This window comes from Desmodus rotundus, chromosome 11 (genome assembly GCF_022682495.2).
Source record: "Desmodus rotundus isolate HL8 chromosome 11, HLdesRot8A.1, whole genome shotgun sequence".
Classification (NCBI taxonomy): domain Eukaryota; kingdom Metazoa; phylum Chordata; class Mammalia; order Chiroptera; family Phyllostomidae; genus Desmodus; species Desmodus rotundus.
The window spans coordinates 87,155,653-87,174,386 of NC_071397.1; the positions used below are offsets into that span (position 1 = coordinate 87,155,653).

The 18,734-nt window shown below is 41.1% G+C and overlaps 1 protein-coding gene across 5 annotated transcripts in view; it reads left to right on the forward strand.

The window, feature by feature from the left end:
* The window catches only part of PHACTR2 (phosphatase and actin regulator 2), a 218,507-nt gene that overhangs the window by 180,140 nt on the left and 19,633 nt on the right, over positions 1-18,734 (forward strand). For all 5 annotated transcript variants that reach the window (XM_053913609.2, XM_053913608.2, XM_053913611.2 and 2 more), the window contains 6 exons: positions 322-847; positions 6,389-6,573; positions 7,737-7,893; positions 10,106-10,161; positions 15,056-15,117; positions 17,570-17,707. In XM_053913609.2, the coding sequence (XP_053769584.1) occupies positions 322-847; positions 6,389-6,573; positions 7,737-7,893; positions 10,106-10,161; positions 15,056-15,117; positions 17,570-17,707 (1,124 nt within the window). The remainder of the gene's footprint in view (positions 1-321; positions 848-6,388; positions 6,574-7,736; positions 7,894-10,105; positions 10,162-15,055; positions 15,118-17,569; positions 17,708-18,734) is intronic.

Here is an 18,734-nt window from a genome sequence, read left to right on the forward strand (position 1 = left end):
GCTTTTTTCAGGTGACCCGTAGGACAAGGAGCTGAGGGTTTCCCTTTGGCTGGCCCAGGTAAAGCCTAGAGGAGGGAGAAGACAGAGGACTCTTGTCCCTTCTGGTTTTGCCTCAAATATCACACACTCCCTCCTGGATTGGAGGCAGGGAGGGGGCAGAAAACAAAGCCGTTATTATTATTGGCCTGTTTTATTTTGTTCACTTATTCAACAAGTTTAAAAATGTTAAAGGGAACATTGTCATTGACAATTTCAATTGGGTAGTTTAGCCTGAAAGTTGTCATGTTCTTTGACTTTTAATGCAAACTCTCTCTATTTTAGCTGGTTCCTCTCATTCGAAAAAAACAACTGGCTCCAAAGCCTCAGCTTCACCATCTACTTCCTCCACCTCATCTTGTCGAAAAACTTCAAAGGAGACAGTTTCTAGCAAAACAGGGACCATGGGAATCACAAAGGGCAAGAAAAAAACTGGCAAGCCGCCAACGTCTCAACCATCCTCAGATGCGACCACATCTGGTACGCCCAACCTTAAAGGAGAGCCTTCAGAGACCAAGGTGGAGACTGAGCAGACTGTCCCTGGGACCGAGGAGCTGACCACAGGCAAAGCCAAGTCTGCAGTCCCTCCACCCCCCGTGGCTCCTCCGCCTCTTCCCCCCGCGCCTCACCTTGTTCTGGAGGAACAGTGCGTTTTTGCCTCTGATGCTCCGGTTGTCCTGGTCAGCAATGCAGCCGACCTGCCCGTCCCTGCCTTAGACCCAAGTCAGCTTCTCTGGACTGAAGAGCCAACAAACAGAACCACTGTCCACTCAGGCACTGGCTTACATGTTAGCCGAGAAAATGCACAATGGTGAGTCGGGGCCCAAACCCCACGTTCCGACTGTATTCCATGTGCGGCTGAGCGCTAAAGACCACTAGGCCATTCTGTTGGAAATGAAGGAAACTACTTCGTTTTCTTTCCCAATTTAACCTAGTGATTGTTAGATCCACACACATGTCACCCAGCCATTGGTTTTTCATACCCTGCCCCTGGAGTGCCACGGGTTGCTGGATACAGTGACATTGGTCTTACTCACACATACACTTCAGATCTGTGCCTTCCAGGTGCATTTAGAGCCTGCCTCATTGCTGCTCCACAGTCCTTTCTCTTTTCCCTAAATAGTTCCCTTCTCTTTCCTTGCAGTGGTTATTTTAAATCCTGACCACTTATGCAGGTTGCTCACCCACTCCTGCTTCCCTTCATTTCAACAAATTGTTTAACCTTCTCCTTCTCCAAGAAAATAATCAGGAAAGAACTGTATCAAATTCCAACTCCTCTTCCTCCAACTTCAGAGTGGCTTCATTTCTTACTTCCTTAATCCCCTACCCAACTTAAATGTTACCTTCTCTGTGAAGCCTATGGATGCTCATGCAGACAGAAATATTTATTACATCTACTCTGCTGTGAGAGCCTTTTCTCCTGCCTGCGGGACGGAATTAACCAACATGTCATATTTGCCGTTCTATCCCCAACAACCAGTAGGAAGCTGGTATGCCACAGGCATGCCGTCATCTAGTGCCCAAGCCCAATCCATTCCAGTGGATCCCCAGGTTTTCCTTCTCCTCCGTTCACTGCATCTAATTGCAGACTCCTGCACACTGTCTATTTTCTACTGAAAGGTAAGTAAGCCACATTAGCCGCCCTGTTCACAGGTGTGGAGGGAGGGCCGTCACAGGATGGACGCCATAACCAGTTCTGTGCAGGCAAGGCTTCGCCCTCTTAAATCCGGCCTCTCTTGTTTCTAAGAATAAAATCAAATTCCCTCTTCACATCATTTAATTTACTATTTCCTCTTTCAAAAACAAGTAATCTGAGTCATGTTAAAAAATTTGTGTTCATTTAAGTTGCTTTGGATTAATAGACTAAAATATGAACTTGATTCAATTACCGATAACAATAAGCTTCATTTATTGAATGCTTATTTAATATCAGAAACTACCGGTTATTTAATTCATAGAAGCCTTCCCTGAATTATGTCTGTTTAGTGGGTGAGAAAACTGGAGCTGGGAGGAGTAAGAGAGTATACCCAATTACCTAGGCAGTCAGGGCAGATCCAGAGCTGCACACCACATTTCACGCCCTAAGGAGTTGTGTAAGTTTCCAAAGTAATTGCTTCCATTTCTGCTATTTTTTGTGTGTGTTCATTTCTTGCTTCTTTTTTTTTTTTTTGCTTTGTTTGTTTTTATCATCTGGAGTACCATCATTTGAAGGAAAGCCAAAGAATGACAAATGATGTTAAATTGCAAATTACTTTATTTGCTTGACATAACAAATGCTATGGGAAAACATGATATTGAGATGAATGGTTAGGGTATCCCTAACACTTCCAACACTTAGCCAGTATTTTCATTTACTTAGAGTGAGTGTTTTCCAGCATTGCAATCAATTCCAACCTTCAGACCTATGCAGACACTCTTTCAGCTTAGATTTTTGCTTGCTTTCTGTGTGCTGGGCAGTCTACCAAGCACCAGAGATACTAAAGTGAGCAAGACGTGTTAGTTAACATTATTTCTTACCAAAATAATGTCTGACGTGACCAGGAAGTAAAAATATTCAACATAGGCCTGTATTTAGGGAAATAGCTTGAGTAGATGGGTTTATTTTTCAATATACTGGAGAACAAAGGTCAGCATGTGAAGTGATTCCTTAAATAGTCTTAAGCACTGAGGGAGCCAGCATCCGAAGGTGATCTGACCATCCACTTCCACGGACATATAGGGATGACACTGTATTGTGCTAAGCACCGTGCCGGGGGCCTAATACCAGTCTTCAGCCCAAGTGTTTGCAGGGCCATCAGACAAGAGAGCCAAGCATCTGTTCTCCATTTCCACGGGGACTGTGATCAGAGAGAGCACACTTAGGACATAATTAGACATCGAGGTTTTTATAATAGACTTTCTTGTCACTCAGGGTAACTAGCATGCTTCCTAGAAGAGAGTATAGAAATTTTCTTCTCTGTGTATTCTTCAAAATAAAGAAGTTAAATTACAGCTCATCCCACAGGGATGTTTGCTCTTGAGTTAATGAGCCTGAAATAAGTAGTCTCTCAAATTTCCATCCAAATTCTTTCTCCTGTTTTTTAAGTGGATGTCGGAATTAGAATTTCTGGCTCTCAGTCACTTGTTTTACTTAAGAACTTTCCCCCAGTTATGTTTAGTCAACGAATGTGTGAAAATCCTGTCATCTTTTGAAGAGGCTTCTGTTTGGGATCCCAATATCAGGACTTTAAAGAAGACACATGGCCATGTGTAAAAATATCTGCCTCTGCTCACATATTACAGGGTAGTAACTATTTGGTAGGTTTCTGTTCACTGGCAGCTTCGTCGGTAACGTGTACGTCTCGTATAATTGAAGGCAGAAGCTAACGAGCCCATCTGGAGCCCATATTCAAAAGGAACTTGAATCTTTGTAATCCATCCTAAAAACATTGGTGGAGCGCATTGTATTGTCCAATGTGCCCAGGAACCTTCGGGAAGTACAAGAGCCAAGCCATAAGTTCATTGATATAAATTTGAAGCATAATATTTAATATTAAATATAACCCATAACATAATATCCATGTAACTTAGAATATTAAGTATAAACCAAATATAGCGTAACATGTAATAGGTAGACTAAGAGACTTAAGTCTGGCTTCCAGCCTGGACTCGCTTCCATGGTTGGGAAATTGACTCATTCATTGCCATCCTTACAGTATAAGACAGTTGTAAGTCGTAAATGTACGCAGAAGTCTTTGAAAACTGTAAAACATTATAAAAGTGAGGTTAAAATAATCATTGATAACATAATAAATTGGTGAGTCATGGCATGAACAGATACCAGGGGTCACCCCTGAAGCATCTTTGCTCTGCTCTTCAGAATGTGTTATTAATTGGCACATCTTCTAAATGTGCTGTGGTCGGCCACAGTGGCAAACAAGAATGGCCTCCAGTGGCAATCGACTAGAAATCCAGACTGTGGGAAAGTTTTCCCCTAAAATTGATCTTCTCTCATTTAAAAACGAGGTCACACTATAGAAACACTATGGGGGTTCCTCATAAAATTAAACATAGAATTACCATGTGGTCCCGTAATTCCCCTTCTATGTATATTGCCAAAACAATTGAAAGCAGGAACTCAAATAGATCTCTGTAGCAATGTTCATCACAACATTATTCACAATAACCAAAAGGTAGAAACAAACCAAATGTTCATCGACTGATACACGGACGAATACAATGTGGCACGTACATTCAGTGGAGTAACAGCCTTAAAAAGGAAGGGAATTCTGGCACGCGCTACAGCATGGATGAGCCTTGAAGATACACTAAGTGAAATAGGTCAGACATGAAGGGACAAATGTACAATTTCAGTTATATGAAGCACCTGGAATAGTGAAATTCATGGAGACAGAAAGTAGAACAGTAGCTGCCAGGGGCCGGGCGGGGAGGAGTAGGAGGGTACCACTCACGGGCACAGAGTTCCAGTTTGGGAAGACGCGCAAGCTCTGGAGACGGACGGCGGCCCTGGCAGCACAACAGTGTGAGTGTGCACGGTGCCGCTGAACTGTGCCCTCCGCATGGCTAACGTGTTCAGTGGTATGCTGTGGATATTGTACACAATAAAATGAAATTTTATGTTTTCCCCTCTGAAAACAAGTATTCTGGTTGTAGGATTTTTCTGAAGTGAAAAATAGGGAATTTTGAAAGCACTTGGGCCCCAAGAATTTTCAATACCTTGGATTCTGACAAAGTGGCTGTTTTAATTATACAAAGAACCGGTTTAGTATTTCTTAGTTAGTGAGAACAGCAAGCACATGTTTTGCGCTAACTGGTCTTCCAGAATTGTGGCATCCAAATTTGGATTCTTCTGTTTATATCAGAGAGCAGTTTGAGGATCTTTTGTATCTCAAAATGAAGATTACATTGTTTTCTATATGACAGTTTTTATGTAAAGTATATATTTTATACTAGTCTATGAAAAGTTGCAAGCTTTGTATATTTATAGTAACTTTATATCAATTTTTAAATTTTACTTTTCAGCTGCAGTTGACATTCATATTGTATTAGTGTCGGGTGTACAGCAAGGCGGTGAGACAGCCATACACTTTACAAAGCGGTCCCCTCATAGTTCAAGTGCCCACCTGGCCCCGCACACAGTTATTACAATGGTATTGACTAGGTTCCCTGCGCTGCACTTTACATCCCCGTGACTATTCTGTAACTACCAGTTTGTACTTCCTCATTCCTTCATCTTTTTACCGGTTTCCCCCAACCTCTCCCCTCTGGCAACCCTGTTTGTTCTCTGTAGCTATGAGTCTGTTTCTCTTTGGTTTGTTCATTTGTTTTGTTTTTTAGATTCCACATGTAAGTGGAACCATACGGTATTTGTCTTTCGCTGACTGACTTATTTTATTTAACATAATACCCTCTAGGTCCATCCATCTTGTCGCAAATGCTAAGATTCCATTCTTACTTAGGGCCACGTAATATCCCATTGTACGTATGTACTTTACACCAGAGGCTCTTACCAAGCTGAATAATACAAAATGATTGCGTCCTTACACATAACCTTCTTCTAGAGAGTCCATTTAACTTCCACCCTTTCCACCTCCTGTTATTAATCTGGGCCTGTGGCAGTAGGTTTGTAAATGGAGAGCTAAGCACAGAGGGGCACATGATTATTTTACTGTTGACACACTGGCCGTGGTGAAAAGAGGGTTAACTCGCATCCCCACTAAAGAAGTTGTACTTTTCCGTGTCGCTACGCTTCTAGGTGTTGGGCTGCAAAACAACATGAGTCTTACTTGTCCAGGAACTTTGTGGGCTGGGAAGACGAGTAGATGGAGGCCGAGATGCAGTGTGCCCGCTGCTCCAGCGGGGTTGTCTCCAGGTCGCCATGGGAGCAGGCAGGAAGGGCAGGGAACTGGTCTGAAGGCCAGTGACAGACTCCTGGCGGAGCCGAGGCTTTCACTGAGCCTGGAAGGATAAGTAGGAGTTAGAGGTCAAAGCAAAAGGACATGCTAAATCAGCTCTTCGGGAGCATCCAGGGCCCATCTTTCTTTCTGAACCCCCATTGCTGTGGAAAAATTAACTTGCAAAATAATAGTTTTACCATATTTGTGTACTGACTACATCAGATACCACCTAGTCAATCCTTTTCATTTTACGGGTGAAGAATCTAAAACTTAGAGAATCAAGTAACACATACTGGTCTTCCATTTCCGTGACTCAGCTATCCTATGTCTACTTTTTTTCCTTTCACCAGCCTGAAGGATGCGCTTAAAACCAGAACTCCTTCTCATGGTCTGGGCCGCATCCCCAAGGTTGCTCTGAGCTTCACGCCATCCCTGTGTATCTGTGCCTTTAACAGTTTCACAACCAAAGACCAGCTGCTGGCCCCTGGGATGATGGGAGAGTCTTCAGAACCCTTCCATGCCCCAGAGGATGAGAGCCACAGGGAGTGCCGGGCCAGCGACTCGGACTCCGATGGGCCTGTCCTGTACACCGACGACGACGATGACGAAGAGGATGAAGACGAGGACGGCAGTGGGGAAAGTAAGACTTTTTTTCAGGAGGCAGGGAGGGAAGTGGAAGGTGGATAGAAGCAGCTGGGCTTTGTAAAGAACAAAAGTCCCGTTGGCTGCCAGACTTGTGATGTTCTCTTTCCCCTCATATTCCTTACTCACATTAGAAATGTGTGATCCCAAGGCGTAGCTTTTGGTGACAGGCCTTTGCAAATGATGATTCTGTGGGTAGTGAGAGGCAAGGCTTTCTAATAACAGAGGCCTCTCTCAGAATGGTCAAAGACAGCCCTTCCCTGGGACTTTTCTTGAGTAAAAAGCATCAGTGCCAGATTCCCTGGATTACTCATTGGAAATGTTTTGAGAGTTTTCCTTATTTTTATACTGGGGTTTAAAGAGAGAGGAGGGAGGAATGAGTCAAAAATGACAAATACCTTTTAAGAATTAAAAACACTCTTCCACAGTAAGTAAGACAGTATGCATTCTAGTAAGGAATGGTAGTAAAGAAGATAAAGCCAACCATTTATGAGTAAAAAACACTAGAAAGTGCTTTTTTTTTTTAGTCTTCTAAGAAGGATGACTTTGGAAAGATTCACTATAGAGTTAAATTTATAGATTCCGAAAAGGTAGTAGCATATTAATGATTAAACATCAGTTTGTCAAATGTCTTTCAGTTTCTACTGAACAGCACCAAAAATTATCATCCATAAGGGCATTAATTGTCATCTCTGGAGATGTTGGGGATCTCTGGGTAATTTAGGATTAAAACTTGAGTATCAAAGGTAGACTTTTGCCAGTGGCTTCTGATTAGAGGAAAAGGGAAGACAGGAAGTAAAGGGGCTACGTGTTTAAGACTTGGAAAAGAAAGAAAAGGTGTTGTGCAATCAGTAGTTTCCATGATGTGCCATCTCAGCAAAATAAACTTCAAATATCACTTTCCAAATGACATGGTGATACTTCCAAGTTTTCTATGGTGCCCCAACGTTTTTCAGAACATTTTAAATAGTTCTTCAGTATTTCAAGATGAACTATAGCCAACTCAAAACTATTTTCCCCCTTAGGCTAATTAAAATTCCCGGAGCGCACATGGACAAAGAATTTGGCCCGGGACTCGGTTTAAAGTTCATGCCACCAGTAACCTGAGTGCAACTTGCTAAAAACCTCTTTCTCTGCATTTCTGCCATTTCTAATCCTCAGGTGCTCTGGCAAGTAAAATCCGACGACGGGATACTCTCGCTATCAAACTTGGCAACAGACCATCCAAAAAAGAACTAGAGGACAAGAACATCTTGCAACGTACCTCTGAAGAAGAGAGGCAGGAAATCCGACAACAAATTGGAACCAAGCTAGTCAGGTAGTTGCTGAAGTTCCCGTCCAGTACCCACCAATGCATACTTTCCCCCCTCCTGTAGTTTCCAACCTGAGGTCATTGTGAATTTCGTGTGCAAGGGCACACATGGCCTATCGGGTCTTTTAAAGTTGGTCCTGGAGGGGGAACCACTCAAAGACCCCGCCCTTCCACCCACTAGTCAGTGGCTTTGAGGTTGCCAAGGCCTGATGCAAGTGTTGACAAACTTTTTCTATAAAGGACCAGTTCCTAATTATTTTAGGCTTTGCTGGCCAGAAGGCCTCTGTTGCAGGGACTCAACGAAAGCATCCATAAGCAATACACAAACAAACGAGTGTGGCCGCGTTCTACTGAAAGGTCTTCACCAGAACGGGAGGCAGGCCTGGTTCAGGGACAAGCTAGCACTCCTGTGATTTCCAGGCAGTTCTGTCCCGCGGGCCAGGAGACTGGAAAGTAGTAGTTAGCTTTACTGGTAAGCTCCGTCCCAGTCAGGTAACCCCAGCCCTGATATCAAAACTTCCCTCTTTTAACTTCCAGTAATGGACATCTGACTTCTCTTCCTGCCTCCAGCTCTTGTACAATTTCTACTTTTGTCTCTAGTGAAGTTGGAAGTCCGTTTAACTGGCAGCTTTAATAGAAATGAGTGCTGAAGCGCTCATTTTTGTGACCAGTTCAAACATGTTTCAGTATCAGGTATTGTTCTGATTTCTCTCAAAACGGGGTGCACAGATTGGGAGAAGGGGACATTCTGGAAGACCAGAGTGGGATTTATGTGGCCGTTGTGTCGAGGCAAAGATCCAGCAGTCTTCCCTTCTCACTTTCAGGAGAAATCAAACACCCACCTTCAAGGTACCATTTTAATCAGCTATATCAGTCGTTGGAGAAGAGAAGATCATTCTAGAGGGAGGAATCTCTACTACAAAGGGAGGGTGAAGTGTTTGGGGGGTGGCATAGGACGGGGTGTTTGTACAGGATACAGGGGTACACGGGTGGCACAGCGTCTGGCTGGCAGGGATGGTCACTGGGTTTTTGTGCTCTCAATTTCTTAAGTTAATTTCAAAGGTGCTCTGATGAAGATTAAACTTTAAGAAAAATTTTAATGAGATATTTAAAATGTTATTGATTTCAATTCTTCCTATCATTTCTGTCATAGCCATAAAAATTTAGAATTGATAGTATCTTTTTTAAAATTGCCTTTCATGTATATTATTAGTTTGATTTGCACAAACTCAGTCTACATCCAGAGGAGGTTTTTATTGGTGATAAACAAATTCATAGTGGAAATAAGACCAAGAACAAAGTAGGAAGGGTTCATAGGACATTCAGCTCTTATGTACAGATAGCTAATAAGCACAGAGGAGCCTGGCTTGTCTTAAAGGCAGATGGGAAGGACCTACATATATCGAGATAACCATGCTAGAAATTAATTTCAGATCACAAAGGCAGTATTTCACTTAAAACGCTATTCAGTGTAGATTGATCGTCTCCCAAGCTGATATGAACTCAAGCAGCAGGCTTTTTTAGATCTGAATGACTGTATGTGAATTAGGAAAAGGCTAAGCTGTTTTAACAGAGACCAAAACATGCAGTGGTCCAAACAAGGCACTTCCACATGTTCCTTTCGTTTTTACATGACAGCCCAGAGGTAGGTGGGCTGTCCAGCATGGCTGGGGAGAATCACCTCTTGCAGTCAGCCAGGTACCCAGGTTTCTTCTGTCTTGTTGCTCTTCCATCCCCATGGATATTCTCATCTACATCAGCCAAGCTGGCTCACTGACCACATTTCATTTCTGGCCTGTGGAAGAAGGAAAGGTAGAGAAAGGAACACACACACACACAGTCATTTTAAAGGCAAAAAGTAGAAAGTACAAACCTCATTTCTGCTCACATCCCATTGCAAGACCTTGGTCATACAGCAACACCTTGCTGCTCAGGAGGCAGCTGTCACTGTGGAATTTGGAGGTGGCGAGAGCTACCGCCAAAGCTCAGGGGGTTCCGTTTCTGACAGGAAGAGGGACGATGGATGGTGGGGTATAGTTAAGTCTCAGCCACGCTCCCTAGTCTCCATATTAACAGAAAGGACACTTTTGTAAATGTAAAAATTGATTTTTGTTCCTCAAAAAATGAAAAAATGTAGCTTTCTTTGTTGTTTTATTTTGAGTCTCCTGCTAAGGGGGTCTTGTTCGTAACCTGCAGTATATCCTTTTTGTCATCATAGGAGACTCAGCCAGAGGCCCACGACTGAAGAATTAGAGCAGAGAAATATCCTAAAACGTGAGTATCCAGTGCTCGGCAGTGATTCCTTGTCTGACCATTAACCAGCTGCTTCCAGAGACAATCCATTTATCAGTAGGAAACCTTAGTGTATTTATTCACAAGTGATTGAAATGGCCCATTCATATCACATTTACGTGTCACTATTTATATAATTTTAAAAATAGTTTCTTGAAGTTTGTATTTCATTTTATGGCTGTGAGCCTGATATCCCCCAGACCAGAGTCACGGTTGTGACAATTGTTTTTAAGAAAGATGAAACATATTCCATGTATTCTTTCACCTGACTACTAAATAAAAGAAAATGCTCCAGTTGGCTTGCAAATGCATGTCAAAGAAAAGGCCAGAGACTCTACAAGGAAATGAACCAAACATTCCTATATTATTAATAATAATAGAATCTGTTGCCAGGTTTAACAAATGACTCAATTTAAAACAGAATCGTAGTAAAAGCAATTTTTAATCCATTTCATTTTTCTTTGTTATGATAACTATTTCCCTCTTGAGTTATTTATAATTTCTCAGCCATTATGGAGTTCTCCATTCATTTTCCAACTTCAGTTTCCCATTTGATTTTTCCCTCTATTTTGTTTGACTTGACTTCTCACTCACCAGTCCAGTCATATTTAAATTATTAAGGTTCCTATGTTAAAGCTATAAAATGAGTGGAAGCACAGTTTGTTGTGTTGTAGTGTATCCCTGTGGTTACTAACTACCGTGAGTTAAGTAATGGGTTTTTTAAATTGGGCTACTGTAGTTTTATCTATTACTAACCCAGTTTCAAGAGAGCCTTTTGTTGTATGAAATATCAGAAAGCAGGAATAGGCAGAACTCCAGATAGCAACACAATAGTAATGAGCCACTGGCATGCAGTAAATCTCCTTCAACCAGGCCTGAAGGAGAGAGGGTTTTAATAGCATAGTCATACCCCAGTTACAATCACTAAAACAATTCAATAACGAGGACTGAAGAGAGGAATTGCCCGTGTATGGGATTTTTTTCCTTGGAATTTTTTTAAAGGAAAAATTTGGCTGTTTGTGAGTATCGCTGGGAGAGAACCCAGGAAAGGACTTAAGTGACCATCAATGTACACAAGAGCCAGTTTGAAGAGGGAAAACGGCATGGCTAGAAAAGAAAAAAAATGTTTTAGCTTTCTGAAAGATGATGGAAGCAACATCTAATTAACAAAACCCAACCAAAAAGGCTCAGATAATAGGTTCCCGGAAAATATTTGAATTAACTTTTATGTAAGCTCAAATGCAGATCATGAGCTCCTAAAACACAGATTATTTTTATTGGATGCCTCATGCAGTACCTAGACAGAAAGGAAGAGCGGATTCTGGGTAATTTTTTCTTGCTCCTGTGGGACAAATAGCGCCAAACCACGTTGGTGTTTGGTTATTTAAGGAACCGTATTATGGATCTAGAAATTCATCGCACATTGATCTTAAGTGCTGTGCTGGCTTTTATCTCCCATTTTCCTGGAGGTTCGGGAAAGAGTGAAATGCCAAAGTCAACTTCAGATTTGACTTCAGCCCTTATTTACTTCCTTTTTAGTTTGTTTAAGCATGCTTTTTCTGGAAACAAAAGACACATTTGCAGTCTGGAGAGGCCGATAACTGGCTGAAGATCTCCTGACATCGTATTGTATGGCCAAGTGAAGCAGAAAGGAGACCTGGTGGAGGTCATCCAGAGCACAGCTAGGGCACTTTATTGCCCCTGCTTGCCTCTCGGTTCTTCCATTTGTCTGTATGTCTCATTGCCAGCTTTTGTTCCAAAGCAGTGTATGACCGTCTATTGGGAGAGAAGTCTTTGTGTGACATGGTGTGGTTTTTAAGGACACTTACTATAACTAGGTCATCTTTTCTTGACAAATTTGGGAACCGGTTCACAGAATAAAATGTTCAGTAGTTCTCCAATTCAAGTCCATCGCTAGTTCAATAAATGTAAGTCAGATGACAGTTAATGCTGATAGCTCTAATTGGCAACACAGGACAAATTTTATGTCCTAGTGTCATTCCCGGTATCACAAACTATTTTATTTATTTCTTTCCTATTTTAGTGCATCTAGCACTTTAAAATACATGTAAAGTTATATTTAGCAGTACACTTTAGAACCAGTTCCTTAAAATTGTTAAAATAGAAGGCAAGTTTTAGTGCTCAAAAGGTCAACTTTTGCTGATATTATCAGGAAAAGTGACATATATGGAGCACCTTTTCCAGGGTAGGGATAAAAGATAAAAATCCTCTTGTGCCATGTAGCTGTGATTGTAATTCCAGCTGTATCTTCTACAGGGAGAAGATGTATAGGACGATGTATAGAAGATGTATAGGCCATTGGGTTATGCATATAACATTTTATATGAAATGTTTTAATCATGCAGAAAAGTTGGAAGAATTTTACAGCAAACACTCCTATATCTATCATCTATATTCTTCCACTGCCATCTACTTTATCACCTTGCTCTGTCACAGGCCCATAGCTAAAAAACCCACACGGAAACATGTAAAAGAGACAAAAGAGAAACAAACCCACAAAAATGGCCTTTTAAAACCTATTTTATTTGAGTTGATGCCTCAAGAATATAATACTCCAGCGGCTGGTGTTTCAGTGTGTTTCTTTGTTCTTTAGGTCATCCACAAAATGCTCCAGGCAACACTCACTAGCTAGGCAGCTTTCCTGTGGTGCCCACCCTGTTAAGCCTCCTGTGTTGCTGGTGTGTTTATGGCACATGCTTCCTGTGGCTATTCTGAAATATCCGCCCTCCTCTTCTCTGGTGAGAGCTACTGAGGGTGAGATTTGTCAATGAGCCACATCACTTCCTTCATGAATGTTCCTCCAGCCTGTCTCAAGGAACCAGAAGGGTTTACATCCTACTTTGTAATGAGCCCTCTAATAAAGCCAAAAAAAAAAGGAGGAAACATTAAAAAACCTCAGTGAGTTTTTTAAAACTAAGTTTAAGGTTAACCTTGAATCTTTGTAAAAGATTTTATAGGGACTATTGAATGAGACTCCGAAGAACAGTCACGCCGACTTCCCTCCACCTCTAACCCTCTTCCTCCAACTTCATTAGAAGCATAATTGCCAAGATGGGAAATGTAAGGAAGTCAGCTCCTGATGTTAAAAAAGAATTCCCATGTGGGGAAATCATGTTTATTTAACTCCCCTAACTGTAATTGGCCTTAAAAAAAAAAACTTAAGTGGCTGTCACAAAGATGTGTAATATGCTTAAATAAGGCAAATTTTTCTAATATTCCCTTCAAAGAAGTGACATTTTACATATTTCGTGAAAATTGGAGCATTAGTTTTAAGTTGTATTAGAAATCCAATTTTTTGTCTTTGAAAAGTACCTTTAAAAAATAGCATAATCGCTGTAGAGGGATAATTGATTAAGATGTTTTAAAAGTTATATTTTTTTATTGTTAATATCATTAGAGGCCTGATCTTGTAAAACCCTAGTTGGAGTGACAACTGTAAGTTTGGTGTTTGGACTGTGCAGCCCCTATGCCTTATCCAACCCCCCAAAAGTAGTTATTGGACCCTAAGGATGTATTTTAAGGTTACCTTAAAGGTAACCTTATTTTCATAGGAAGAAATCTGAATTATAATCAAATTTGTTTGACACTTGACAGACACTTAATAAAAGCATACTAACTAGTTGTTTCTTGTCTTGCCTGGTGATTTCAGTTTATGTTCACTCTCAAAAAAAAAAATCAGGCTAATCATTCTCTTTCTTATGAATTAAAATTAGTATTTCAGAAGAATGCAGAAACTTTTCCCTGTCAAGATAAGGAAAACTAATGGAGATTTAGCATGTTCAACCAACAAATCCAGATGTTGTAAATATTGAATGCTAATAGTTTATTAACAATAAAATAGTCTTAGTGGTAAGAAGTCTATTTGAATTTTAAAAATAAATATAATTATATTTTCAGAGAGGAGACTTCTTGTTCACCCTTGGAGTTGAGCTTTTACACGTTTTTTTTTTCTGTAATAGAATTCATAATAGCACTTTCTAAAAGATAATCTTTTGTAAGTATTAAAGCCCGATGAGTAAAATCTGTGCTCATTTATTGAACAAATGATGAGCTACCGCAAGCCACAGAAGTTCATCAAATAAGCAACCATTAAAACCTGAATAGTGTTTATTTCTTTAAAAGTTCTGGACATTTTTCTCTTAACCCTCTCCATTGGACAGCATTCATTTAAGCTGGCCATCAAATTATACTACTTGGTGAAGTACTAGAAAGAGAGAAGGCTTTGGACAAAGTCATGAGAAGGTAAATCACCTCCACCAACAGCTCCATCTCCACTGTAATCCCATTCAGAACATCCTGGTCCAAAAGCGAAGTCCAAAGCAGTGAGAACGTTGCGCTTCTATGGAAACCAAAGCAACAAATTGAGCATTTTACTTGGATTTGATTGGAAATCAGCAACTCATACATGCATCACATTGTTCTAACTCGTTTTTTTGATATGTCTCAGATTTGTCACATGAAGGCCAGATCTAGAAGCAAATATTTATCTGAATTCTGATCATCTGTGCTTGTAAGCCCTTGAGATGATCAGCAGTGAAAGACTTTTACCAGAATATGGACAGTCCTGTGGTTTTGTCAGAATAGAACAAGGAATCAAGAAGCAAAAAGGGTTACAATTAGTAAATAAACCAGTCTTGTAGAAAAAAATACTATATGTGTATACATAAATTAATGCAATTTTATGTATTTAAAAATAAATGATCTTTCTGCAAATTCTTTTGACAAGTTTTTTAAAATGTTGGTGTGTTTGATCAGTATCTGTTAAAGTCAAATAATTTTGACTTGATCTACTTTTCTGATTATAAAATCATTTATAGTAACTAAGTCTCCATGCTCCCCTTCCATTAATAAACAGAAAAGAATGAAGAGGAAGAACAAGAAGCAAAAATGGAACTTAAACGCAGGCTCAGCAGAAAGGTAAGGAGATTATGACCATTAATGATGTGTGTGTTTTGAGATGTGCTTCATTTTTTAAATGCACATCAGCTCTCTACAGGTAAATCTGATAGTTAGGAATAATTATTCCTGTTAGCCCACTAACTGATCATACAAATTAAAATCAATGCAACAAATACAATATGATTATCTTTATAATTGCATGTTAATTTTGATGGTAACAATCACAAGTTTTAAGGTGCATTTAATGATTATGAAAATGACGTATAATCTGTGTGAAAAAATTTAAGTGCAGAAGGGAATAAAAAAGAAAAAACACACAAACTTCATCCATTTAGAGATAATCATTATTAACAATTTAATGTTTAGTTTTTTTAAAAGCTCACACTCTCCATGTAGTCTTAGAAATATTGAATAAATATCTTCTTACTGCTGAAGATTTGCCACTATTCCATATCTGAGTTGGGTGAATAATTTTTTAAGTGAACTTCCTCATCCACATCACCCAGCCTGCCTACTGCATTGCTACCCAAATCGTCAAATGACTTACCTCGGGCAGCTGCTTCCACCATTTATCAAAATATAAGTCTAATGCCAGGGCTATCGCTTTTTTCTGTAAGTGTTAAAATAGTAATAGCCTCTGAAAAATCAAGCACTATTGGAGCTTCTATTTCATTATGAAGCTTTGTTTGGTGACTGTTTGGGCATCCCCCTCACCCTGGAGAAGGCAGGCTGAGTAAAGCATGACGTCTGCGATGAAGTGTGTCACATCGCCCACAACTCTCTGGGCCGGCCGGCGAGCTTTAGCAGAAGCATCCTGAGACAGCTGAAGAAACACTCCATTCCCATGGAGAAGTTAGAGACTGTGTTTTGAGAGGTTTTGGTTTTGATTTTTAGGGGAAAAGATCCTTTATTCGCCTCTTTTTTTTTCTCCAATGAGCTACATGTCAAGTAATTATCCAGCTGAGAAAGACTGTAAACTGAATTTCTAGAGATGGCTCTTCTAGCATTCAGTGATCAGTAGGTGCCAGCTACACACAAGAAGTATCCCCTCCTCCTTGCTCCAGGCTCACCCCTGACATGCATGTAGTCTTCTCCGTGCACTTGGGTCCTTCCAGGAGGCAGCAGAGCCTGTCCTTAACTCCCGTCCCCACCAGCCTCCACTCTTCAGAGCTCCCTGTTGTAGGTATAGGACAGTCCATATCACTAAGAGCTACCCTGTCACTGACAGGATCCTGAAGAGCAAAACTGGATGGAGAATCTGTGACCTGCATGGCCATCGGTCACTTGGCTTCTGGACAGTCCCCAGAAACAGGGTTTTTCCACCACCCTAACTCCACCTGCCCTGGAGAGGCAGTAAGAATCTAACTGTATAGATGAGACAGTAACTGAGCGCATAACAGAACCACTTAGATTATTCCTTCCTTTGTCCATGGCCCACCAGGGCTTTGTGAGCCTAGAGGGGACAGAAGTTGTCATATCCCAGCTGAAGCAGCTCAAGGTGTGGACCCAGGCCTTCTGCGGGTCTTTAAGTGCCTTGACGGTTAGAGCATCGACTGAGTTCAGCCTCTGGTTTTACTCAAGAGGAAACCCAGGCCCAGAGAAGGGGATGTTTTTAACCACAACAGCAGAGAATGGGTGGTGCCTGTTGACCAAGGGGCCATGTTTCTTTAGTCTCAGAACAATCTCTGCCTTACTTCGGGGCTTGAGAATAAGATCAAGAAAAGAAAGCAAATACATACAGGGCTGGGTAGATTACATAGAAAAATAAATTCAAATTTAACAGAGACCACAGGAGGAATCCACATTATTAGAAGCATCATAAAGGTTGCAGCTGCTGTTAAGTAGTAAGCACCCCACCGAGTGCACTTCTCCAGGATGTCCCCGCTCCTTGTTCCTGTGTATCAGCTTTTGTGGCCAAGATCTCATAAATACCAAGTCTGGGCCTGGGTGCCTAGCCTCTCACGACAGAGTGCCTGTAGGCAGACCCTTCACTGGACCATGTCTGTGTCATAACTTTGTGCATTTCTGAATATACGGGTTTAATAAAATAGGAACCAGAATTTTTCTTCTCATGTCTCCAAGTTGCAGGGCTTTTGTTTTGATAATTCCGACCCCAAACCAGCCATCCCATATCTGGATTTTTGTTGTGTCTGCGTTGTTCGCGTTTCCTGTGTCAGGGATGACAGGCGCCTCTATCACGATGCCAAGCAAGTTGGAGAAAACAGCATAATGCAGACAGTTGCCAAAGACTGTGACCTACCTAACAATGACGATTTTTATAGTCTCAAAATTAGGGCACGCTGCTTTCTAGTTCTTATTAGAAAATCCCCAGATGCTTCTGCCTTTTTTTTCTTTTGATATCTGAAAGTGACCTTATTTAACCATAACTTCGAAGTTCTCTGTAGAAAACTTGCCACCGTGAGACTGTAAATGGTTTACTGAACTAGCGCTTTGTCCCCACTCGCTGCAGCTCAGCCTGAGACCCACAGTGGCAGAGCTGCAGGCCCGACGGATCCTGCGGTTCAACGAGTATGTGGAAGTCACCGATTCTCCCGACTACGATCGCCGGGCCGACAAGCCCTGGGCCAGGCTGACACCTGCAGACAAGGCAAGAACTCTGGTGGCTTAGCCACGACTTCACTTATTTATGATCGTTTTAGTAAAATCAATGATGTTCTTTCAACTAAGTCTCAGAAAAAACTGTAATTCTCATAGTATCAAAAAATACTACATATTCGGTCTCAGGGCTGTCTCCAGGGGCTTGATTTGTTTCAATCTTAGAAATACCTAGTTCCAGCTCAGTTACTTTCCACGGTTGGTCCAACCCTGCACCATTCGGGCTTCAGTCCCACTGCATCAGCCTACCTCTTTCTGTCCCATATCATTCAACCAAATCAGTCCCATTCACACAAATACAAAGAGTTATTAGGCCTAAACTCTGGTCTTCTTTGCATAGAAGACAGTTAAGATTATTGTACATGTGTTTCACTAAGGCAGAGGGTCTTAATTAAATGTTTCCCCCTCTCATAATAATCTCTTTAGATAGTAAGAGAAGTAACTCTTGGAATAAAACTATGGTCATTCTTCAGTGAACTTTTTAAAATGAGTATTGTATTTCTCTAATTGGCTGCAGTCACAACTTGCTGACATACTTTTTTCAAGCAGCCAGTTCCTGTAATTTCACGTCACATTCATTGCCTGCAACTGACTCATTGTGTCTAATTACAAACTAGCACACACAACAGGGGGATCTGAGGCAACTACCTGTATGCATTAGGCTCCGACGCTCATTCTTTTGGAAAGAGCGGAGGACTTGAAGTAAGAAGGCAAGTGCATGAGCCTCATCTTTGTCCCTTAATGCCCATTCGGTATCTACGAAGTGACTTGATCTCCATTTCATCATTTGAGAGATGAAAGTTTTGAAGTAGTTTTCGGATTATCAACTGCTTTGTGACAAATCACTGCAAAACGTGGTGACTTAAAACAACCATTGCTTTGTTCATAATCGTTTTAGGTAGGAATTCGGGAAGGGCTCAGCTCAGTGGTTTATTGCCAATCCATGTAGCATCGAGTAAGGTGGTGCCTGGGGCTACAGAATCCACTTCCCAGAGGGCATCTCCACTAGCTCGTCATTG